Raw genomic sequence first — 27133 nt, forward strand, 5'->3', positions numbered from 1 at the left:
GTTTATAGGTAATTAGATGTAGATTTCTAATAAAAGTCAAAATAAAGTCTCTTGTATATAATTATTTTTCTCTAAGAAGAAAAGAGCAACAGCTGCACACTCCAGAGTAGAAAGGCATCTATTAGTTGACTGCATCCAAATTTGCAGGCTTACACATGATCTTTATGGCTTGCAATAAGTAACAAAAGAAAATAATGACAATCAAGTAGTTAAGCTTGAACTTGTTTCATTCAATAAAACAGTAAAACAGAATAAGAGAACAAGTATTCTTTAGGGGTTAAACTTGAACTCAGTTGATGTGATTTTAAATGTTCTATTAATCATCCTAATTTTTAAGAGGTGCATATAATATAGAAGAGCATACATTTTCATTTCCATCACTCTATATAAGTCTTGACTTTTCAGTATTCGTTGAACTAGGTGTACTAGTCAGCCAAAGGGGTGCTGATGCAAAGTACCAGAAATTGGTTGTTTTTTATAAAGGGTATTTATTTGGGGTAGGAGCTTACAGGTACCAGGCCATAAAGGATAAGTTACTTCCCTCACCAAAGTCTACTTTCATGTGTTGGAGCAAGATGGCTGCCGATGGCTGCAAGGGTTCAGGCTTCTTGGGGTCCTCCCTTCCAGGGTCTTGCTTCTCTCTGGGTTCAGGGTTCCTCTCTTCCCAGGGCTTGCTTCTTCCTGGGCTCAGGTTTCCTCTCTTCCTGGGGCTTGCTTCTCTTTCCACTGTGTGCTTACTTCCCAGGGCTCCAGCTTAAGGCTTCAGCATCAAACTCCAACATCAAGACTCCAATATCAAAAACCCTCAACTCTGCCCTTTGTCTTGCCTTTTATCTGTGAGTCCCCACCCACCAAGGGGTCTCAACACCCTAATGACGTGGCCCAACAAAAGCCCTAATCATAATTTAATCATGCCCAGGTACAGACTAGATTACAAACATAATCTGATATCTATTTTTGGAATTCATAATCATATCAAACTGCTACACAAGGTTATTGACTAGACAAAATGGTTTTATTGAAATTTTCATATTTGTAAACAACTGAAATAGAATGTAATACAACTGTAATTTTAAGCCCAATAACTAGGGCTATTTTCAAGAGCATTTTTTAAAGGGTAGAAACTTTCAGTTTGAGAAAACAAATTCCCCTTCCATTCCCTCAGGAAAACATTTACTGAGATTTTAACATAGAATAGGGTGCTCGCTTCGGCAGCACATATACTAAAATTGGAACGATACAGAGAAGATTAGCATGGTCCCTGCACAAGGATGACACACAAATTCGTGAAGTGTTCCATATTTTTGGGCTATGATGTGGACCACTGACCATGAGGTACAGCGATGCCCAGAGATGTACTTACCAAATGCAATGGATGTGTCATGATGATGGGAGAGAGTGTTGCTGTGGGGGGAGTGGTGGGGTGGGGGCAGTGTGGTTGAATGGGACCTCATATTTTTTTAATGTAGTATTTTTTTAAAAATGAATAATAAAAAAAAAAGAAAAAAAAGCATAGAATAGGAAACATGTTTGTGATGTATATTTACATTTAATTTAAATCCACTGCCACTATGTACACATTTTGGCAATAAGAGAGGACTTTGTTTTGCTCTTTATTTATAATTTATGGCATTTCCAGCAATTAGGCTTAAATTGTAAGGAAAAACAAAACATATGTTTAGAAATTTAAAGGCAAAATAGATATATATAGTGCTTGTGTGTATGTGGGGGGCAGTGCATGAGCATGCAACCATGGTTATTTTCCACAGTCATCAGGCTCATTTATTTGTTTACTGTTGACCTGGATTAGACCTTCATTAAAAGCTATAATGCAGGAAGCAGACTCAGCCCAGTAGTTATGGCGTCCGCCTACCACATGGGAGGTCCACAGTTCAAACCCCCGGCCTCCTTGACCTGTGTGGAGCTGGCCCACACACACTGATGATGTGCACAAGGAGTGCCCTGCCATGCAGAGGTGTCCCCACATAGGGGAGCCCCACGCGCAAGAAGTGCACCCCATAAGGAGGGCCACCCAGTGCGAAAGAAAGTGCAGCCTGCCCAGGAATGGCGCCGCACACACAGAGAGCTGACACAACAAGATGACACAACAAAAAAGAAATACAGATTCCTGTGCCACTGACAACAACAGAAGCGGACAAAGAAAAAAAACACGCAGCAAATAGACACAGAACAGACAACTGCAGCAGGGGTAAGCGGAGAGAAATAAAGAAATAAATAAATATTTTTTTTAAAAAAAAGCTATAATGCTAGTCACAATTAGAATGCTAATGAATGTTTGGGGAACTATGCAGAAAAAATTATTAAATATTTTAAAATCAATTAATGTAATATACTACATTAATAGAATGAAGGGGAAGAAAAACACACAATCATCTCAATTGGTGCCAAAAAGACATTTGATAAAATTTGGCATTCTTTTTTTAATAAAATCAGGTAGAAAACTAGGAATGGAAGGAAACTTCTTCAGCATGATAAAGGGCAAATATGAAAAACCCAAAGCTAACATCACTGTCCATGGTAAAGACTGAAAGCTGTCCTCTTAAGATCAGGAACAAGACAAGAATGCTCACTTTCATCAATGCTATTTATGGTACTTTGAGGCTTTTATGGACACCAGAAAAGATTTATCCTTAGAGCTAATCCATTCCTGTGGCTGTGAATTTATCCTAAGTGGGAACTTTTGATTAGATTACTTCACATAGGGACCTCTGATTAGGTTACTTCATTAAGGTGTGACTCAGGGTCAGCCTTAATCCGTTTACAGGATAAATGGGATGAATACAGAGAAAAAGAAAAAAGACATGGAAGCTGATAGAGAAAGTCACAGGATTAGAGAGAAAGCCACAAAGCCAGAAGCTGTGGGCAGTGAAGACTGAAAGAGAAGGCAGAGACGAGCAGATACTGCTATGTTCTTTCCCATGTGACAGAGGAGTCCAGGATTGCTGGCAAATGGTCTTCAGGGGGAGAGCATCACTTGAGGATGCCTTGATTTGGACACTATTTTTCAGCCTTGGGACTATAAGCTTGCAAGCCAATAATCCCCAACATACTCCTGATACATTGCTCTCAGCAGCTTTTAGCAAATAAAACACTATTTTCATCAATGTACTGGAAGTTCTAGGCAGAGCCAATAGACAAGAAAAAGAAACACAAGGCACACAAATTGGAAAGGGAGAAGTAAAATTGCCCCTCATCTCAGATGACATGAACATACTTATAGAAAATCCTGAAAACTCTAAGAAAGCTACTACAGTTAAAAAATGAATTCAGGAAAGTGTGTGGGGGGGAAGAGTACAAGATCAACATGCAAAAACCAGAGGTCTTTCTATATACCAGCAATGAATAATGCAAAAAGGAAAAAAAGAAAACCATTCCATTTACAATAGCAATGAAAAAGAATAAAATATCTAGGAATAAATTTAACCAAGGATGTAAAGACTTGTATATGGAAAACAAGAAACATTGCTAAAAGAATTTAATGAAGACCTAAATAAACAAAAGCATCCCGCATTTGTGGGCAGCTGCGGGCCTCCGGGAGGGTCGACGCGGATGGCCGGGCGAGCTCTCCGGACGGGGGCTGCCCCACGGTCAAAGGAGAGGAGGGGGGTCAGCACGAAGCCGTTGGGCCCTCGCTCTCTCCGCTCAGGCACGGGGGACGCGCGGTGCAAGCAAAAACACCACGGAGACGAGGTCTGGGCACAAGTCTGCTTTATTGTAGAAGGGGACATGGTTTTATAGGGTAAAGGGACTTGATTGGTGACGGCGGGTGCTGTTGCTTGCATAGACGGTTACTGGACAGTAGGCGGTTACTGGACAGTAGGCGGTTACTGGACAGTAGGCGGTTACTGGACAGTAAGCTGGCTAAGGGGTTAGGAGCAAGGGAGGGGAAGGGGAAAGTGTGGGCTGTCTAGATAACGGCTAGGCGGAAGACGGAGAAGGAGAGAAGGAGGGGCAGCGCTGGCTGCCAATACTGGGCGGGAAGGAGACGGGGACATGCATTCATGAACTGGAAGACTTAATATTGTTAAAATGTCAATTCTATTCAAATTAATTTACAGAGTCAATGCAATCCAAGTCAATAATTCTAACAGCTTTTTCAGTTCAATGGAAGAGTCAGTAATTAATTTCACATGGGAAAAATTAAATTAAAGTGGTCCCCCTGGGTATTTGTGTAGAGGGCATACTGGAATTCTCTGTCTTTTTTGTATTATCTTTGCAATTTTCCTATAATTTGGAATTTTTTTCAAAACAAAACATTCAAAAAGAAAAATTCATATGGAAAGGCAAGATAAGTCCATCTTATCATCAGGTCATAATGATGAGCCCTTGATAATTTCTAGGCACTGTTCCAAGCATCTTACATGTACTTACTTATTTACTCTTCATATTGGCCCTCTAAGATAGGTTCTATTATTAACCCCACTTTAAAGATGAGGAAACTGGACTTTTGATATGTTAAGTAACTCCCCCAAATCATACCACTCATAAAGGCTGAGGCCAGATTTTAAAAATGCTAGTAATCAATATGGTGTATTACCTTTCAAATGAATATATATTAGTACTCATGATATAAGTACTTTCATTTTTAAAAAATGCCCCCCAAAGAAAGTTATGCATAAAATAAGTCTGAATTTGGAGATATTCAAAGACCTAAAGTTATCTTTCTCACAAATAGCAAAGACCAACTATAGACTTTTTGTCTCTGAAATTTGTTCTTACAACTGAGTATGAAGGCGTTAAGAAATTGAATGAGTACTGTTACCTGTCAACAACTCGTTTGTGGATATTTTTCCACTGTTCGGTATCTGAATCAGTTCCCAGTTTAGGGTGCAGAGTCTTCAGAGAAACACCAGCAACATTCACCCCACTCCACAGAGGCACTAAAAATATATTTATCTCTGGTGAACTTTTCTTCCCAGTATTGCATCAATTGTTTGAGTAGACTATTCTTTTTTATAAAGTTAGGTTACCATTTTACACCATATATAAAGGTAAGTTTCAAATGGGCAAAATAGAATAAGGGAATAAAATTATAAAGATTTACAAAAACATGTAATAATGTAGTTAATAATTGTGTGGTACACCAGGAATTTTAAGCAAGATACAAAATATAGAACCCACAAAGAAAAGGATTGATAAATAAAAACAAAACATTATAACCAACTAGAAAGAAAAGAACAACAATTTATTACCATACTTACAACAGCAACAAATTGCTGAGAGGGAATAACTCAATTTAGAATTTCATATCCAGTTAAACTGTCATTCGATAATGAGGTAAAACTAAAACATTTCATATAAACAACACTGAGAGAATATACTTCATGAAAAAAGAAATTAAATCAGAGGAAGGAGTTATATGTAGGAAATACAGGTAAGCAATTAAATTGGCAAATATGTAAATTAATGTAAACAAGTATTGACTCTTTAAACAATAATAATTACAATGGGTTTTGGGGGCATAAAAACAGGATGGAACCAGAAAAGTAGTCAATAATCATGTGTGTGAAAGGTGGCAAATTTAAAACATTCTAAGGTCTTTGTATTATTCCAAAGAAGAGTGAACATGTTGTATTCAAATATAAATGGCAAAAATTTATAGGTAGCTCTTTTCAAAGTAAGTGTATAATCCCAAAGAAGTGGAAGAAGTTAAAGTTTAATTGATCCAATAGAAAGCAGAAGAGAAAGAAAAATCATGCTTAATAGAATACAAATTATAATAGCAAACAATATACTTTTTTTAAAAAATAAAATTATAGGACATTAAATGTGAGATATATCATTATGTTGGGGAAAATTATTTTTAATAACCTTCAGGAGAAAAGGTTGGGTTAGGACAATAACAAAAGCTAACAGGGTCAAATTAAGTCACTGGTCAAAGTACTTGTTCAAGTCAAATCAAAAGTAATCATACTGTAACCCTTGAAATACAAAGAAAAGAGAAGGGCTCACTAAATGTATTGAATAAATGAATGAATGGACAAATGATCCCTATTTTCAAAGGGTTTATTATCTTTATGGAAAGAAGATTTATACATACAACATAATTAGAAAACACTGTTAGAAGTATAAAGTTCTAACTATGTAGTAGAAGTTTTTCAGAAAAGAAAAAGGTAGGTGTGGGCTAATGTAACAGTTAAAATGTAGATCTTCACACATATTGTGTGATTTCATTGACATGAAGAGTCCAGAATAGACAAATACATAAACACAGAGGTAAATTTGTGGTTACCTGGGTTTACGGGGAGTGGAGGATGGTGAGTGATTGTTAAAGGTATGGAGTTTCTTTTTGGGGTGATGAAATGTTCTGTAATTAGATTGTGGCGTAGTTGCACAACTCAGTGGATATATTAAAAACCAGTGAATTGTACACTTTAAATGAGTACATTTTACAGTATGTGAATAATATCTTAATAAAGCTGTTAAAAATTCACAATAAATGAAAGTGCTCTAGATAAGGAAAAGAAACAATGGCTTTTAAAACAGCTATGTGTGCTTTATGAAAGGTAGCTAAATCAATGATACAAAAAGGATGGAAGTAAAGGAATAGAAAAATATAAGCAGGGAAATACCAACAAAATGAAAGTTGTACAACAATGGTAATATCAGGAAAAATAAACTTAAATAAGCACTATATAAGATAAGAAGGGTGGTTACATAATGATAACAGGTTTACACTTACCACTAGAATCACCATGTTCTCCAATAACCCAAGCATGACAGCTTGTGGGATGGACACCCAATTTCTCTCCAATTAGGTAACGGAAGCGGGCAGAGTCTAGATTACAACCACTTCCAATTACACGACTTGGGGGTAAGCCACTTAGCTTCCAGACCACATATGTTAAAATATCCACTGAAAAGGAAAATTTCTTGTTATAAAAAGATTCATAGTAACTTCTTTTTTACAATTTGCTTTCCTGAATAGAGAGATCAATTGTCTTGGATAAAAATATAGAATCATTGCAGAGTTCAAAGTAAAACAAAACAACAAAGAAATATGGATAATCTTTTATGCATGTTTTTTGGCCTTATAATAATTTTATAACATAGATATAACACAAAATTTATCTTTTTAATCATTTTTAAGTGTACAATTTAAGTGTACATTTTTAAGTGTACAATTATACTCACAATTTTGTGCAACCATCACTATTGCAACCTAGTTCCAAAACACTTCATCACCCCAAACAGAACCTCTACATCTGTCAACCAATAAGTTCCCATTCTCTCTCCCTCCAGCCCATGGTAAATTCTAATAGATTTTTTTTCTCTATGAATTTGCCTATTCTAGATACTTCATGGAAATGGAATTATTCAATATTTGATGTTTTCCATCTGACTTACTCTACTCAGCATGTTTTCAAGGTCCATCCGTGTTGTAGCTTATATCAAAAATTCATTCCTTTTTATGGCTGAATAATATTCCATTGTATGTATATACAACATTTTGTATATCCATTATCTGTTGATTGACAATTGGATTGTTTCCACTGTTTGGCTATTGTGCATAATGCTATGATCATTGCTATAAAAATACCTGTTTGAATCCCTGTTTTCAATACTTTTGGGTGTGTACCTAGAAGTGGAATTGCTGGGTCATATGGTAATTCTGTTTTGTTTTGTTTTTTGAAGATTTATTTTATTTTATTTTTTTCTCTCCCTTTCTCCCTCCCTCCCCCCAGTTGTCTGCTCTCTGTGTCCATTCACTGTGTGTTCTGTGACCACTTCTATCTTTATCAGCCGCACCAGGAATCTGTGTTTCTTTTTGTTGCATCATCTGGTTGTGTCAGCTCTACATGTGTGTGGCACTGTCCCTGGGCAGGCTGCACTTTCTTTCGTGCTGGGCGGCTTTCCTTACAGGATGCACTATTTGTTGCGCGTGGGGCTCCCCTATGCAGGGACACCCCTGCGTGGCAGGGCACTCCTTGCGCACATCAGCACTGCACGTGGGCCAGCTCCACACAGGTCAAGGAGTCCCAGGGTTTGAACCACGGACCTCCCATGTGGTAGGCGGACGCCCTATCCATTGGGCCAAGTCGGCTTCCCTGGTAATTCTATACTTAACTTTTTGAGGAAGTACCAACTTGCTTTCCATAGTAGCTGCACCATTTTACATTCCCATAAGCAATGCACCAGAGTTCCAATTTCTCCATATCCTTACCAACTTATATTATTTCATTGTTATTATTATTATTATTATTATTACAGCCATCATGGTACGATAAAATGATATCTCATTGTGGTTTTGATTTGCGTTTCTCTAATAATTAATGATGTTGAGTATCTTTTCATATGTATTTTGGCTATTCATAATCTTTGGGGAAATTTCTATTCCAGTCCTTTACCCTTTTTTAATTGGGTTGTTTGTATTTTTCTTGCTGAGTTGTAGGATTTCTTGATATATTCTGGATATTAAATCCTTATTAAATATATGATTTTCAAATATTATATCACATTCTGTGGGTTGACTTTTCACTGTTTTTATAGTGTCCCCTGGTGCATAAATGTTTTTAATTTTTAGTAAGTCTAATTTGTCTACTTTTTCTTTTGTTGCCTGTGCTTTTGATGCCATATTTAAGAAACCATTGCCAAATCCAAGGTCATGAAGATTTTCTAAGAGTTTTAGCATTTTAGCTCTTAGATGTAGCTCTCTGATTGACTTTGAGTTACTTTTTGTATATAAGGTAAAGGTTTAACTTCATTCTTTTGCAAGGGAATATCCAATTTCTCCACCATTTGCTGAATAGACTCTTCTTTCCCCAGTGAGTGCTCCTGGAACCCTTGTAGAAAATCACCTGGCCATAGATCTGAGGATTTAATTCTGGGGTCTCTCTTCTATTCCATTGTTATATATATATATGTACCACATGGTTCTGATTATTTTAACTTTGTAATTGCATTCCTAGATCTATACCCAAAAGAAATGAAAACACATATCCATACAAAAACTTATACAGAAATGTATGTAGCATAATTATTCACAAGAGCCAAAAAGTAGAAGCAGCCTAAGTGTTCACCAATAGATGAATGGATAAACAAATTGTGGCATATGCATATAAGGGAATATTATTCAGCAATAAAAAGGAATGAGATTCTGATACATTCTACAACATAAATGAACCTTGAAAACATTATGCTAAGTTAAAGAAGCCAAATACAAAAGGCCACATATACTATGATCCCATTTATATGAAATATCCAGAACAGGCAAATTCAAAGAGACAGAAATCAGATTAGTGGTTCCTAGGAGGTAAATAGAGGGAATAATGGGAAACAACTGCTTAATGAGTAGGGGGTTTCTGTTTGGAGTGATGAAAAAGGTCTGGGACTACAGAGTGGTGATGGTTGTACCACATTGGGAAGTAATTAATGACCCTGAATTGTACACTTTAAAAACAGTTAACATGGCACATTTTATGCCATGTGTATTTTGGCAAAATAAAAAGTATACTGAAACACAAAAATTGTTACTAAAGATGAAGAAGGGAAGCGGATTTGGCTCAACTGATAGAGCATCTGCCTACCACATGGGAGGTCCAGGGTTCAAACCCAGGGCCTCCTGACCCATGTGGTGAGCTGGTCCATGCGCAGTGCTGATGCCCACAAGGAGTGCTGTACCATGCAGGTGTGTGCCCCATGAAGGGGAGCCCCATGTGCAAGGAGTGCACCCTATAAGGAGAGCCGCCCCATGTGAAAAAAGTGCAGCCTTCCCAGGTGTGGCACCACACACACAGAGAGTTGATGCAGCAAGATGACACAACAAAAAGAGACACAGATTCCCAGTGCTGCAAACAAGAATCCAAGCAGATGCAGAAGAACACACACAACAAATGGACACAGAGAGCAAACAATGGGGGGGGGGGGATGGGAGAGAAATAATTTTTTTTAAAAAGATGAAGAAGGTTATACAATTTTAAAAGGGTCAATACATGCAAAAAATCATTCAACATTCATTCAAGATTTTAAGCAAAAAATCTCTCAGCAAAATATAAAGAAAAGGGAACTTCTTTAACTTGATAAAGGGTATTTTTAAAAAGCACAACAAATATTATACTCAATGATCAAAAACTGAATGCTTTCTCCTGAAGATAAACCAGTAAGTAGGTCTACTCTTAACATTTGTTGTACAAGGGTGTCATGGACACATACTGCTAGCATCACACAGCATAGATGTTAATAGAGTTCATTGAGGGAAAACCCATAAGCAGAGAAGTAATAAAGCATATTTTGTATGCCGAATTCTCATTATTCCAAAGCATAGCTCTTCTGTATACAAAATAGTCAAAAATTCAGTGGAGGGGCCTCCCTGGACTGGCAAGTTTGATGTTCTCCTGAGAGCTTCCCAAGAGCAATAATTAGTCCCACTCCCACCTTATATATTTATAGGTAGGCTTGGAGTGGTACCTAAGGAATACCTAGTTTTTCTAAGTAACAAGATTTATTAAAGGATATTTGGGCTCAGAATAATGCTAAAGAGTATGCATTTCCAGGGCCACAATCTGAATACCAAGAACACTGGAAACAACCTTGCATGCCAGGAATGCTCTTATCAGCTAATATTCTTGCTATCTCTCCACAGGCTGGCTCAGTCCAGCTGATCCAGCTATTACCTACAAAAGGAGGAAGGAAGTGAGACTTTAGGGCCATCCAAATTTACCTCTCATCACTTCATATTCAACATTGTACTGAAGGTCCTAGCCAGTGCAATAAGGCAAGAAAAAATTTTTAAAAAGGACATTGGAAAGAATTAAAACTAGTAAAATTGTATTTGCAGATGACATGATAAAGTACATAGAAAATGCTAAGTTAAAAAAAAAACTACTAGAAATAATAAGTGAATTCAGCAATGTTTCAGGATATGATAACACATAAAAACCAATAGTATTTCTTTTATATTTACAATGAACAATTGGAAAAAGAAATTTAAAGAACTCCTTTCACAATATCATCAAACCTATAAACTACGTAGGGATAATTAAAATTTGTGCAAGACCTAAACCCTGAAAACGATAAAACATTGCTAAAAGAAAATAAAGACAAAACTAAATAGAAGATATGCCACATTCAAGGATTGGAAGACTCAATACTGTAAAGATGTCAATTGTCACCCCCGAATATATCTATAGCTCTAACACAATCCCAATCAAAACTCCTGTTTGTGTTTATATAGAAATTGACAATCTGGTTCTAAAACTTATATGGAAAAGCAAATTACATAGACTAGCTAAACTAATTTTCAAATAGAAGAACAAAGTTCACAGAAAAACTGATTTCAAGACTTACTTTATCAAGATAGGGTAATGATAACATTTTATATATATATATCAGAGGAAAAAACAGATAATCCAGAAATTGCCACATAAATGGTAAATTTATTTTCAACAAAGCTACCAAGACATTTTCAACAAATGTTAGAAAAACTGCTTATCAGCAAGGAAAAGATGAAAATTGACCCTTTCCTTATATGGAATGCAAAAAATTAATTTAAAATTAATCATAGGGGAAATGGACTTGGCGCAGTGGATAGGGCGTCCGTCTATCACATGGGAGGTCCGCGGTTCAAACCCTGGGCCTCCTTGACCCGTGTGGAGCAGGCCCACGCACAGTGCTGATGCGCGCAAGAAGTGCCGTGCCACGCAGGGGTGTCCCCACATAGGGGAGCCCCACGTGCAAGGAGTGCACCCCATAAGGAGAGCCACCCAGTGTGAAAGAAAGTACAGCCTGCCCAGGAATGGCGCCACACACACGGAGAGCTGACACAAGATGACGCAACAAAAAGAAACACAGATTCCCATGCCGCTGACAACAACAGAAGCAGACAAAGAAGAACATGCAGCAAATGGACACAGAGAACAGACAACTGAGGCATGGGGGAGGGGGGGCGTGGAGGGGAGAGAAATTAAAAAAAGAAAACATTTAAAAATAAAAATAAAATAAAATTAATCATAGTGCTAAATATAAAAGATAAAACTTCTAAAAGAAAACATAAGAGAAAATCTTCTTATAAAAAAGCATGAACCTTAAATAAAAAATTACCTGGACTTCATCAAAATTAATTTTTTTTACTTTTTTATAATATTAAGGAAATAAAAAGGCAAGCCAGAGATAGAGGAACTATATGCAATACCTATCTGACAAAGGGACTTGTATTTAGAATACATAAATAACTCTTACAACATTCAGAAGATGACCCAGTTTTAAAATATGAACAAAATATTTTTAAGAACCTATCACAAAAGAAAAGATATAAGTAGTCAACAAGCACATGAAAAAATGCTCACCATCTTTAATCATCAAAGAAATGTAAATTAAAACCACCATGAGATTGAAATGGCTAAATTTTAAAACACTGACAATACCACATATTGACACAAGGATGCAGAGTAACTAGAACTCTTAAACAGTGAGAGGGGAAATGAAAAATGCTATAACTACTTTGGAAAACTGTTTGGCAGTTTCTAATAGGATTAAACATACACCTACCACATGATCCATCTATTTCACCCCCATATAGTTACCCAAGAAAATTATGTCCAAGCAAACACTTATTTACAAATGTTCATTGCAGTTTCATTCATAATACCCCAAAACTGGAAACAACCTAAATAGAACAAATGAATGGATAACAAAAGATTACTTTAAATATGTAAACAAACGAATAATTAAATATACCAGTTGTAAAAAGTAATGAATTACTGATACATCCGACAATATGGATGAATCACAAAATATTCATGCTCAGTGAAGAAGCCAAACAGAAAAAAAAAAAAAAGATTTTGTATGATCCTATTTATACAAATTTCCAGTAAAATAGGCCAGAGGTGGGAGCAGATATGGTTCAAGAAGCTCCCACATTGGAGGTCTGGGTTCTGTTCTGGTGCCTTCTGAATAAACAAAAACAAACAAGCAAACAGATGGGAAAAAAACCAACTCAGAAGCTGATGTGGCTCAGTAATGGAGCACTGGCTCTTGAAGAGGGAAATCCCAGGTTCAATACCCATCCCACACCCCACCCCACCCCCGCCCGCATACCTCAGAGAAAAAAAAAAAAAAGAGACCAGAGGTGAAATGAGGGATAGCCTGCAAAGGAGCACAAGGAAAGATGCAAAGTTTTGGAAGTAATAGAAATATTCTGTATTTTGTATATGGTGGTGGTTTCACATGTGATTACAACTATCAAAACTCATATTGTACACTTTAAAAGGGTACAATTTATTGTATAAAAATGATACATCAATATAGTTGTTTTGTTTTCTTTAATGGAAATATCATCTTTATGCAATCAAAGGGAGGATAAAAGGCTCACCTGGATTTGAAACAACAAGTATCTTACAGTCAGGACTATGACGGACTATGTCGGGAATGATTAATTTCATGATATTCACATTACGTTGGACCAGATCAAGGCGACTCTCACCCTTATTCTGCCGCACCCCTGCTGTGACAATAACTATTTTGGAGTTTGCAGATACACTATAGTCTAGAAAGGAAACAAAAAGCAATATTTAGATCAAGATTGCTATAAAAACTGTGCTTTAAATCTTGTTTTCCTTAGTATTAAGTACTCATCTATCTTCATGTCTGGCATTTGCAAATGTTTTTTTCATGTATTAGTATTCTCTTGCATAACCTGAAGGAATCCTTTGTCATTGTGACTTGACAGTTTTTACACATCACAAATTTTTAAATAATAACAAAACCTACCATCTCCTTTAGCCCATATTTCCAATTGCTCTTTAGGCTAGAAGCAATGCAACTTTCCTTACTGAGTTACATTGCTTACTGTCTACTTACTCTACAAATCAGAATCTTAGAATTTGCAAATATATGTCTGTTTCATGAGGCTAAGAGTGAGAATGCATTTACTTCTAATTATTATGAAGGACCAAATCTGAGATCACAAATAAGGTCTTGATCCACACAAGAGAATAAACTACTACTAAAAGTAATAACCAATTTTAAAATTGTTTCACCAATTAAATCCAATGCCAATATAATACAATGCTCACTAACCCATTCTAGACTTTTTAAAAACATTATATATAGCTTGGAGTTATTTTTTACAAGAAGGTCAAAATTAAATTATCTAAAATCCTCTAGGGAAACGGACTTTGCCCAGTGGTTAGAGCGTCCATCTACCACATGGGAGGTCTGTGGTTCAAATCCCGGGCCTCCTTGACCCGTGTGGAGCTGGCCCATGTGCAGTGCTGATGTGTGCAAGGAGTGCCATGCCACGCAGGATGTCCCCTGCATAGGGGAGCCCCAAGCGCAAGGAGTGCACCCCATAAGGAGAGTGGCCCAGCGCGAAAGGAAGTGCAGCCTGACTAAGAATGGCGCCACCCACACAGAGAGCCGACACAACAAGATGACGCAACAAAAGGAGACACAGATTCCTGTGCCACTGACAACAACAGAAGTGGACAAAGGAACAAGACACATCGAATAGACACAGAGAACAGACAACCGGGGTGGGGGGCGGGGGAGAGAAATAAATAAATAAATCTTTAAAATAAAAATAAAAATAAAATCCTCTAAATCTCATCTCAATTTTTAAAAAAACAAACATTTTATGGTTTTTTTAGAAAAAGAAATCTACTTAATTTTAAGATATTATTACATCTCCATTTTTGGTCATTCTCATATTATTCTAATAAAAAAGAGGAGATAATTTTATGGCATATAAACACTTTAATATTTTTTATGTTTTTCCTGCCCCAGTAAGGATTTTAATTAGAAAGACAAATTTAGTAAGATGGTTTTTTAGTTTGCTAAAGTTACCAAAATGCAGATATAGTGAAATGGGTCAGCTTTGAACAATGGGAATTTATTAATTTACAAGCTTACAGTTTTGAGGCTGAGAAAAATGTCCAAATCAAGGCATCATCGTATGATGCTTTCTCCCCAAAGACTGGCTGCCAGTGATCCTGGACTCCTTTGCCACAAGGCAAGGCATGTGGTGGCATCAGCTGGTCTCTATACTTTTCCAGGTTTTGTGCCTTTCAGTTTCTTGCTCCCATGGCCTTCTCTCTCAGCTTCTTGTTTTCATGGCTTTCTCTCTTCTCTCTCTGAATCACATTCTCTTATAAAGGATGCCAGTAAGAGGATTAAGACCCACCCTGGGCCATGCCTTAACTGAGGTAACTTTATCAAAAGGTCCTACTTGCAACAGGTTTACACCCATAGGAATGGATTAACTTTAAGAACATACACAGCTTTAAATCGTCACAGATGGCATTTCTTAGGCTAATATGTTACACATTAAGAGATTTTTATCTCTCTCCTATCAAGTAAAAGTTCTAGAGTAGGAAGTTCTCTTCTCTGTCTACACACATATCCTACTAATTCTTGCTCAAAGACTTAGTTCAATTTTCACCTTCCATAAAGCCTTTTCTAACCAGCACAATTTGTTGAAGAAACCATTTGTCCCCAGTAGGGAACTCTTGTCAAAAATCATTTGACCGGGAGTAGATGCAGCTCAAGCCACTGAGTGCCTGCTTCCCACATGGGAGGTCCCAGGTGCAGTTGCTGGTGCCTCCTAAACAAAAAACAAACAACAAGCAAAACAAATGAAAAAAACCAACTCAGGGAAGACGATATAGCTTAATGATTGAGCATCTGCTTCCCATATACGAGGTCTCAGGTTCATTCCCCAGCCCCCAGTACCTCAAAAAATAAATAAAATTCATTTGGCCACCAGCACAACTCTGATGAAACTGAAAGCCACTGAGGGTACACTTTGGATGGAGTATACAAGGCAAGGGGCCATGTAACATAGTGAACCCCTTGATGAATAATGGACTGAGATTAACAGTACAAATATTAGAACATTCTCTCATGAACTATAACAAATATACAATACTAATACATGGTATTAATAGTAGGATGGTTTGTGGGAAAAATACACCAAATATAAGCTATAGACTATAGACAGCAGTAATATTATGATGTTCTTTCATCAATTTTAACAAAAGTGTCACAACAACGTAAGGCGTTAGTGGTGGGATAATGTATAGGAATTCTATATGGTAAGCATGATTGTTTTGTAAACTCACAACTTCTCAAATTAAAAACAAAACAAAACATAAAAAATCATTTGGCCATAAATGTGAGGTTTAATTTCTGAACTCTCAATTCTATTCCATTGGTATATATGTCGGTCCATGTGCCACTACTATGCTGTTAGGAATACTGTGATTTGTAATAATTTTTTAGATTAGGAAATGTTAGTCCTCCAACTTTGTTCTTTTTAAACATGGCTTTGGCTACTTGGGACCCTTTAACCTTTATATAAATTTGATGGTTGCCTTTTCCATTTCTGCAGATGACTGTTGGAATTTTTATTGGGATTGTACTGACTCTAAGTACTTTGGGTAGAATTGGCATCTTGACAATACTTAGTCTTCCAATCCATGAACAAACACTGAATATCCATTCATTTATTTAGGCCTCCTTTAAAAAATTTTAGCACTGTTTTGTAGTTTTTTGTGTAGAAGTCTTTTGTACCTTTAGTTAGATTTATTCCTAGATATTTGATTTTTTTAGTTGCTATTGGAAATGAATTTTTTCCCTTGATTTCTTTTTCAGATTGTTCATTAGTAGGGTATAGGAACACTTCTGATTTGGAGGAGTTAACTTGTACCCCACTTCTAGTAGTTTTTTTGTGGATTTTTTAGGATTTTCTGTATATAGGACAATGTCATCTGCAAATAATAAAAGCTTTACTTCTTCATTTGTAATCTGGATGCCTTTTATTCATCTTGCCTAAATGCTTTAGCTAGATTTTCCAGAACAGTGTTGAATAACAATAGGCATCCTTGTCATGTTCCTGATCTTAGAAAGGATTCAGTCTTTCACTATTGAGTATGATGTTAGCAGTGGGTTTTTCATTTAGGTCCTGTATCATGCTGAGGAAGGTTCCTTCAATTCCTAGTTTTCTAAGTGTTTTTATCAAGAAAGGGTGCCTTTTCTGCACTAATTGAAATGATCATGTGTTTTATTTTCCTTCACTCTGTTAATGTGGTGTATTACATTAATTGTGCTTCTTATGTCGTACCACCCTTGCATACCTGGGATAAATCTTACTTCATCAGAGTATGATTCCTTTAAATTGCTGTTGGATTTGGTTTGCTAGTATTTCATTGGGGATTTTTACATCTACATTCATAAGAGATACTGGTCTGTAATTTTCTTTTCCTCTAGTGTCTTTATTTGATTTTGATATTAGGGTGATTTGGCCTCATAGAATGAGTCAGGTAGTGTTCCCTCCTTCTCCATTTTTTTAATGAGTTTAAGCAGGATTGGAATATTTGGTGAAATACCACTGTCAAGGTATCTGGTCCTGGGCTTTTCTTTGTTGTGAGATTTTTTTAAATCACTGATTCAGTCTTTTTACTAGTTATTGATTAGTTGAGATCTTTTCTTTCTTTTTTAGTCAGAATACATAGATTGTGTGTTTCTAGAAAGCTGTTCATTCATCTAGGTTATCTAATTCATTGGCAAACAGGTGTGCACAGTATCCTCTTATAGCCCTCTTATTTCTGTTCAGTCAGTAGTAATGTCCCCCTTTCCACTTCTGATTTTAGTTATTTTTGTTTTCTCTTTTTTTCTTTGTCAGTCTAGTTTGAGCTTTGTGGATTTTATTGGCCTTTCCATAGAAATAACTCTTGGTATTGTTGATTCTTAAATATCTCCACTATGCTATTTCCTGCTCATGTTGAGTTTAGTTTGCTCTTCTTTTTTAGATCCTCCAATTTTGAGACTAGGTCTCTGGTTTGAGATCTTCTTTTTTTTAAATATAGGCATTCAGAGCTATAAATTTCTCTCCAGCACTGCCCTTGTTGCTTCCCATAAGTTTTGGCATGTTGGGTTTTCATTTTCATTTGCCATAGATACTTCTAACTTCCCTTGTGATTTCTTTTTTGACCCATTTGTTGTTTAAGAGTATTTAGTTTAATTTCCACATATTTCCCCGTTATTGATTTCTAGCTTCATTCCATTGTGGTTGGAGAAGATATATATTATGACTTTAATATTTTTAAATTTATTGTGACTTGTTTCATGACCTAACATATGGTCTATCCTAGAGAAAGGTCCATGGGCTCTACAGATGAATGTGTATTTTACTGTCATTGGGTGAAGTGTTCTATATATGACTGTTAGGTCTAGTTGATTTCAACCGAGTATCATTCAAGTCTTCTATTTATTGATTGATCTTCTGTCTAGATGTACTAGCCATTATTACAAGCAATGTATTGAAGTCTCCTGCTATTAATGTAGAACTGTCTCTTCTTTCAATTTGTCAATATTTGCTTCATATATTTTAGGGCTCTGTTATGTGCCTATATATATATATATATATATTTTTTTAAGATTTATTTTTTATTTATTTCTCTCCCCTGTCCCCCTCCCCCAGTGGTCTGCTCTCTGTGTCCATCTGCTGTGTGTTCTTCTGTGTCTGCTTATATTCTTGTCGGTGGCACTGGGAATCTGTGTCTTTGTTGTGTCATCTTGCTGCATCAGCTCTCTGTGTGTGAGGCACCACTTCTGGGTAGACTGCACATTTTTTGCACAGGGCAGCTCTCCTTGCAGGGCGCACTCCTTGAGTGTGGGGCTCCCCTACACGGGGGACACCCCTGTGTGGCACAGCACTCCTTGCACTCATCAGCACTGTGCATGGGCCAGCTCATCACATGGGTCAGGAGGCCCTGGGTTTGGACCCTGGACCTCCAATGTGGTAGGCAGATGCTCTATCAGTTGAGCCAAATTCACTTCCCTCTTCTTTTTTTAATGTAAGCATTGAGGGCTATAAAATTTCCTCTTAGCACTTCCATTGCTGCATCCCATAGGTTCTGATATGTTGTGTTCTCATTTTCGTTTGTTTTGAGATATTGATTTCTCCTGCAATTTCTTCTTTGACTCACTGATTGTGTTGTTTAATTTCCCTTTTTCTCTCTGTTGATTTCTAGCTTTATTCCATTGTTCAGAGAATGTGCTATGTATAATTTTGATCTTTTTCAATTTATTGAGATCTATTTTTGTGACCCAACATATTGTCTATTCTTGGGAAGAATCCTTGAGCACTTGAAAAGAATGTATATCCTGATGTTTTGGGGATGCAATGTTCTGTGTATATCTATTATGTTTAACTTATCATATTATTCAACCTCTCTGTTTCTTTATTGATCCTCTGCCCAGATGTTCTATCCAGTGATGAGAGTGTTGTATTGAAGTCTCTAACTATTATTGTAGAGACATCTATTTCTCCCTTTGGTTTTGCCAGTGTTTGCCTCATGTAATTTGAGACATGCTGGTTAGGTGTGTATACATTTGTTACATTTTCTGGGGAATTGTTCCTTTTACAATATATAATGTCCTTCCTTGTGTCTAATAACAGCTTTGCTTTTAAAGTCTATTTCATCTGTTACTGCATGCATAGAATAACTTTTTCCAGCCTTTCATTTTCAGGCTAATTGTATCCTGGGGACTAAAGTGAGTCTCTTGTAGACAGCATATAGATGACTCATATTTTCTTACCATTTCACCAGTCTTTGTCTTTTGACTGTGGAGTTTAATCCATTAACATTCAATGTTATTACTGTAAAGGCAGTTCTTACTTCACCCATTTTGATCTTTGGGTGTTATCTGTCATTCTTAGTTTCACCACTCTTTTTTACACTTTCAGTTACTTTTACTGATATTATCTTTATTTCTAGACTCTCTTCCAAGCTTCTCTCTCCTGTATTTTCTTTTTGGACTGAAGCACTCCTTTTAGTATTTCTTGCATAGCTGGTCTCTTGGTTACAAACTCTCTTAGTTTCTATTTATCTGTGAATGTTCTAAACTAGCCCTCATTTTTCAAAGATAATCTTGCCAGATGTAAGATTCTTGGCTGGCAGTTTTCCTCTTTCACTATCTGAAATATATCATAACACTGCCTTCTTACCTCTATGGTTAAGCAGCCTTTAATCTTATTGGGCATCCCTTGTATGTGATGAATCTCTTTTCTCTTGCTGCTCTCAGAATTTTCTCTTTATCTTGGGCTTTTGACATTCTGATTAGTGTGTCAGAGGAAGTTTATTTAGTTTCATCCTGTTTGAACTATGTTGCAATTCTTGGACATGTATATTTATGTTTTTCATAAGAGTTGGGAAATTTGGGGCCATTACTTCCTTAAATATTCTTTCTGCCCCTTTTCCCTTCTCTTCTCCTACTGGGACTCCCATGATGCCTATGTTTATATGGTGCATGTTGTCACAAAAGTCACTGAAACACTGCTCTTTTTCTTTTTTTAAAATTCTTTTCTCCATCTGCTCTTTTAGCCATATGACTTTGATTGTCCTGTCTTTTAGTTCACCGGTTCTTTCTTCTGCCTTTTCAAATCTGCTGTAGCTTGCTGGTAGTATATTTTTAATTCCATTAATACTGTTATGTTTTTTTTAATACTTTCTAATATTTCTTTTCCTTACATATTGTCTTCTTAATATCCTTTAGTACTATATTCTTATAATTTTATTTCTATCTATATTTTTACTCATCTCCTTGAATTTATTTAGGAAATATATTTGAACTACTTTGATTAATTTCTCCAAAGTCTGTGTCTTCTCTGAGGTTTTGATTTTTCCCCTTGACTGTGCCATATTTTCCTCTTCCTTAGTATGGCTTATAATTTTTTGTTGATATCTGGTATCTGATTATTTTACTTTGCCAACTCTGAAGGAGAGTTTCTTCCTCTTGTTTTGGATTTGGTTATAGTTTGGCTATTTGTTAAGGTTATTCTTCAATGTTTATTCCAATTTACATTGAAACTGTAGAGTAGCCCATGTTTAACTGTTCATTTTTCCCATCTTTCTGTACCTGTTTCTTGTCCTTGAAATAAAGCACTACTTTTAAGATTGCCTTTTTTACATGTAATTTTTTCACCTCCAGAAGAAAGCTTTCTGTTTCTTCTCTCAGAATCCTCATCTCTTCTATTTTCGTGCAGAATTTTGTCCCCTGCTTCTATGATTTATTTAATCTAATTCAGTGACCCCTTTTCATTATACTTTGCAGTTCTTACAGCAGTTAAGTTTTTCCCTTTTGTAGCTTCCCTGATAGGGTATCCTATCCAGTGGAGCTGGACGACTTCATTGTTCATGTGGACCATGTGAGGGGCAGGGATATGGAGTAGCAGGTCCAGGTCATAGATCCTCTACCTGTTTTTGGTATGTTTATAAATTAGTTTTCCTTTGATACAGTGTTTGTGGAGTCCTTCTCCATTCTCTATCATCCTAAAAGTTATGCAGCAAGAGGGTGATGCAAAAAAAGAGAGACAAAGGGAGAGTCAAGGTGAAGCACAGCAAAAACCAGGAACTGAGGTGGTGCAATTGACAGGGAACCTCTTTCCCCATTAGAGGTCTCCAGGATTGAATCCTGGTAAATCCTGGAGGAGAAACAATGAGAAGAGAAGACAACACAGACAGCAAAAACAGCAAGGCAGGAGGAGGGGAAGTGGGGGGGGGAATTAAATAAATAAATAAATAATTTTTTTTAAAAAGGATACAAACCATATATATATAATATAATGCCAGTTAAAGACAATACATAAAAAGTGGACTTAAAATTCACAAAGCAATTCAAAGAGATTTAAATTTTTCATTATATTTTTCTGTATTTTCCAAATTTTCTATATTATAATGAAATGGTTTTATTAACTTTTAAAATTATATTTCCTATGACAATGGTGCTTATTTTAACATTTATATGATATCCATTCAGTAAAAATCATTTTAACACTCTGAAAATAACGTTATAAAACTAAAATTAACCTTTTCCAGAGATAATCTTTGAAGTACTAAAGAAAAGGCTGCCATGCTGAAGATCCATTGTTTCTCCTTTCAGTTTGTCCTCTGAGACATCAACAAGGGCAAGTTCATCAGCCAAATCCTAAAATACATGAAAGTTAAGAATAAAATGTTCTGAAAAATGTTCCTACTTGAGTTTTAGGTAAATGAAAAGAAATTTTCACATGGCTACTTTATAATCAGAGGAGACTTCTATTTTTAATAGAAAAAAAAAGATGTAAAAAACTAGCTTTTTAATATACATAGAGTGACTATATGTCCAAGTAAATAATAGGATGTAGCAAAACTTATTAACTGTTTTGCCTTTGCTTAAGTTAGAAATTTTTACAATTTTGATAATCACAATTAAGATAATGTATGTAGAATGTTTACTAAGGTTGATTGTAAATATGTGGAAATAGATAGAATTGAAGGTAACACATTGTAAGTACAACTAACACTGCTCATTTATAAATGTGATTGCAGCCGAAAGGAGTAACCCCAGGAGGTTAGTGTCAACTGAAAGAAAGCTAAAGGATAATCTAGAGACTATATAATATAGTGATTTTGGTGGGAGATGAGGATCATGGTTAATAATACAAATACAAGAAGGTTCCTTTATTACAAAGTATTAAGAATATGGTGTTACATGGGAAAAAATACAACAAATGTAACTTATAGATTATAGTTAGTAATAACTGTAATATTTTTATACCAAGGCAAAGAAGGTTTATAGTAATGATAAAGGTAAAAAATATATATATGGGATTTAGTTTTACGAGATGTGAATATGATCAAGTTTTTTCATTTTCTTCATTAACAAGATGACCTTGGTATTGTCATTTAACCAACCTGTGCTCATTTATTCACCTTTTTGAACAATGGAGAAACAATTGAGTTTGTTTTTAGGATTAAATAAATGTGCCTGGACAGGATTTTTTAAAGTAATGCTTCCATAATTTGTTAAGCTGCCTTTTGTCTGTTATTTTTTTTTGAAGTTCAAAGTTTTTTTTTAAAGATAACAGTTTAAAACCAATTAAAAGTAATTAAATTCTTTCAAAGGATTTTATTATATTTAACCCTTAAGCCTAAGTCCTGAATTGATTGAATCTGTCTTTATTATACATCGTATGGCCAGAATAGAAAGGCCATAGGTTGTATACTGGGCAGGTATTGTTTTTATCTGCCCAGTATCTCTTTTTCTCTTAATAGAATTCCTTAATAGAACCCATTCCATTTGGTTAAGAGCAATACTGCTAACATTGACCTGCAAACTTGGGGTAGATAGGTGTATATATATATGTGTGTGTGTGTGTATATATCTCCAGCCAACTGTTGCATTCTTCCCTTCTGGCCACAATAATTAGTTCACATATGATCCAGGAATAACAGTATGAGGTTTGGAAATAGAAGATGGGAGATTAGGTCTCACTTTTCTTTAGGATGATCTCTAGGAATGATAGTAACAGTTTAAGAACAGATGGAGAAAATAAAATAAATAATAATAATAATAAAAAGAACAAAGGAAGCTGATGCAGTTTAGTGGTTGAGCACTGGCTTCCTACATACAAGGTTCGGGGTTCAATCCCAGGTCCTGGAACCTTAAAAAAAAAAAAAAAAGATTTTTTTGTGACATTTTGTGTGATCTATGTATCTTTAAAAAAAAAAAAAAGATAATAAAAAAGGAAAAAACAAGTTTAAGAACAAACTGTACAACAATTTTTACTACCACATACAAAGAATCTCCCTGAGAATTAAGCCAATAGAGGACATTTAAACCAAGAGATGCAAGGATAGCATCTTGATATGTCTGAACTTGAGAATCCAGTAATACTTGAAGCTCTCCTTGCTCTTAGATTTCCCAGTTACACGAAAAATATATAGTCCTTTTTCACTTACTATAATTTGAATTGGGTTTTTATCACAAGCAGCAAAGTATATACAGCAAAGTATATATATAGAAGGGATGCATTCCCTCAGATTCCAGTGGCCAGATTCCACAAGTGAGCAGTAAGGAAAAGAGGTCAAAAGCCTAATTTAGTACTGTTTTTTCTCAGATTAGGTATTATCCAGACTTTCTGAAAATACTGTATATTCTAAAATTGAGTAAATCATGTGATATATAACAAGAATGGGAGCAGGGTAAGAAGTTTCATCCAGAAAGATCATAAAACATGTATCAGCTAACTGATAATACACATGTGACAACATGGATGAGCCTTGAAGACATGATATTGAGTGAAATAAGCCAGACTCAAAGGACAAATATTGGGGAGTGGATGTAGCTCAGTGGTTGAACCCTGCCTCCCACATACAAGGTCCTAGGTACTTCCTTTTAAAAAAGGACAAATATTGTGTGATCTCTCTTATATGAACTAAGTAGGATATGCAAATTCATAAAAGTCAGAAACTAGAAACACATATAACCAGGAGCCAGATGAGGGTGAGGGATGGGGAGTTTCTGTTTGAGATAATGGAAGAGTTTTGGCAATGTGTGGTGGTAATAAAGGCACAACTTGGTGAATGTAATTAACACCACTGAATTGTATATATGACAGTGGATAAAATGGGAAATTTTAGGTGGTATATAAATTACCTAGATTAAAAAAAGAAACACATAGAATGTACAACACAAAGAGTGAACCCTAACGTAAACTATGGTCTAAAGTTAAAAGTATAATTATAATAACATTGTTCCATCAATTTTAACAATAGTACCACACTAATACAAAATGTTAACAATAGGGAAAACTATGTGAGAGGCGGTTGTGGGAAGTATGTACTTTCTGCATGATTTTTCTGTAAGCCCTCAATTCCTGTAATTAAACAAAAAAAAAAAGTCATGTTTATGGATCCATCTTTTACATGAGTCTGTCTCTCTCTCAGGGTCCTCTAGGGAAAAGAGAAACCACTCCAAATATTTCAACAGCAGTAATTTAATAAAGTGAATTGGTAAGACAGATGTTGGAGGGTGCTGAAAAAGCAAAAAGGTAACATTTGAGGTATCCCAGAGATAATAACTGCACTTAGCAGTTGCCACCCCTAAGCCTGGGGACACAGGGAAGAGACTAAAGGAAATGCTTCATGAAGCTTGGCTCAGACCTCTGGATAAGTTATTTAAGAACATCTGTTCTTCAGTATTCTCTTTGATAAATGGAGATAATAACCTACCTTTTAAGGTTGTTATGAAGATTAAATAATACCTTTAAAACAGTATATTACTTTTATCTTTCAACATTTCTATTGAATTCTTTTTTTTTTTTTTTTTTAAGGTACCAGGACTGGGGAATGAACTGGAACTCACAAATGGAAAGCTAACACTCAACCACTGGGGGTGGGGAGTATATGGAGACCTCATACTTTTTGAATGTAACATTAAAAAAATAAATAAAGAGGAAAAAAACAACACAGAACCACCCAGCCACATCAACTTCCCCAAGTTGTTTTTGTTTGTTTGCTTGCTTGTTGTTTGTCTCTGATTTTAGGAGGCAATGGAAACCAAACCCAGGACTTCCCATGTGGGAAGCAGGCACTCAACCGCCTAAGCCACATCCATTCCCTTCTACTGAATTTTTTTTTGAAGATAGTAAAATTCATTTATTTTTTATTTTAAACAGTTGGGGAGTTTCATTTTTTTAAAAGATTTATTTATTTATTTAATTCCCCCCCCACCCTGGTTGTCTATTCTCTGTGTCTATTTGCTGCGTCTTGTTTCTCTGTCCGCTTCTGTTGTCGTCAGCAGCACGGGAAGTGTGGGCAGCACCATTCCTGGGCAGGCTGCACTTTTCTTTTCGCGCTGGGCGGCTCTCCTTACAGGGCGCACTCCTTGCACGTCGGGCTCCCCTACGCAGGGGACACCCCTGCGTGGCGCGGCACTCCTTGCGGGAATCAGCACTGCGCATCGGCCAGCTCCACACGGGTCAAGGAGGCCCGGGGTTTGAACCGCGGACCTCCCATGTGGTAGACGGACACCCTAACCACTGGGCCAAGTCCGTTTCCCGTAAAATTCATTTAATAAGCATGTTCTATAAACAATTTCTCACAAATGTTTCATTTTAAGGATCTACATGAAAAATCACAGTATGCACAGACTGGAAGCAAAATTATGAGACAAGAACAGCCCAGAGATGTTTATGTGTTAGAACATGAACCTTTCCAAATCTTCTTAAGGTTTGGGGAAAAAATCTGGTTCATTTTTTTTATTAAAAACACATACTCTATCCATGTGATTTTTGACTATTCTTTCTTCTCAACAAATACCTAATTTCCTACAAATTCCAATAAATTTCTAAATTAATGGTGCTTGATTTAAACTTTCCAAGAAATGGTTTACCTATTGCCATAAAAATGGAATTAAAAATACCTCTGGATAATATTTAATCCTGAAGAGAACATTGGATTTTGTTGGGTTTCTAGACAATGGTATGTTTGAAGTGATTACATATTCTTTACCTTTTCTTGGGTGCAATTTGGAAGTAACCTGCCTTTTTAATAGCCTGTAATGGACATAATGGTTGTAATTTAAGAGAGTAACATCACTACAAAATCATCTAATACACATGTTGCTGCAATGTTACCACAGTAACTACAAGATCAAATGTCTCAGGAAAACAGAACCACTAAGCCTTTAGACTTGCACAAATTAAGCACTTGATAGGTTATGAGCCTTTATTTTCTTCCTTTTTGGAGTTTTCAGATTGGTCTTGCGTTGTTCCTTCCACTTGCTCTTTTACATCTTCCTTCACGGTTAGGGCCTGCAGTTTAAGGGGGTCTGTCTGAGATTCCACCTAGAGCAACTGAACTCTGGATGTCTTGGACAGCATTCTGGCGCCCTGCTCTTGCTGAAGATGCAAAAGCGTTGACCACAGCCTCCACTTTAGTCATTTCTGATCAATCTGCCCTCATAGCAACATACTGTTCATGCATGTTGAGTGAGGAAGGACTATCCATCACCATTTCAAGAATGGGAGTTTCTCCCTAAAGATGAATTTTTCACATACATTCAGCAACAAACCATAGTTAAGTGTCTTCTTTGATGGATAAAATGTGATTGAAATTCTCAGTAATTTCTTCACGATGCATATCTCCTGATTAAGACCTACTATTATTTCTAAAGCAGGTTTAGGAAGAAGTGCTGGTGGACTTTCTTTCCTTTTGGCCTCTTGTGCGGCCTCCATAACTTGATAGTTTCAAGCTTCCCTCAGATTTCTCTTGTTTGAGTGCCTCAGATTTCTCTTATTTGAGTGCCTTTTCAGTATGCATGTCCTCACCCCTGCGCTCATTCAGTCTAC

At 36.2% G+C, this 27133-nt stretch overlaps 1 protein-coding gene and 1 non-coding gene across 3 annotated transcripts in view; one reads left to right on the forward strand and one right to left on the reverse strand.

Annotated features, from left to right (window-relative positions):
* The window catches only part of LOC101433367 (L-lactate dehydrogenase C chain), a 57731-nt gene that overhangs the window by 29190 nt on the left and 1408 nt on the right, over positions 1-27133 (reverse strand). For both annotated transcript variants that reach the window (XM_058305658.1, XM_023586297.2), the window contains exons 3-6: positions 21828-21945; positions 13331-13504; positions 6704-6877; positions 4784-4901 (exon numbers count right to left, since the gene is read on the reverse strand). In XM_058305658.1, coding sequence (XP_058161641.1) covers positions 4784-4901; positions 6704-6877; positions 13331-13504; positions 21828-21945 — 584 coding nt within the window. The remainder of the gene's footprint in view (positions 1-4783; positions 4902-6703; positions 6878-13330; positions 13505-21827; positions 21946-27133) is intronic.
* Positions 1200-1306, forward strand: LOC111762136 (U6 spliceosomal RNA). Its single transcript, XR_002795325.1, has one exon. It is a non-coding gene; the product is annotated as a U6 spliceosomal RNA (small nuclear RNA).

This window comes from Dasypus novemcinctus, chromosome 10 (genome assembly GCF_030445035.2).
Source record: "Dasypus novemcinctus isolate mDasNov1 chromosome 10, mDasNov1.1.hap2, whole genome shotgun sequence".
NCBI classification, from domain to species: domain Eukaryota; kingdom Metazoa; phylum Chordata; class Mammalia; order Cingulata; family Dasypodidae; genus Dasypus; species Dasypus novemcinctus.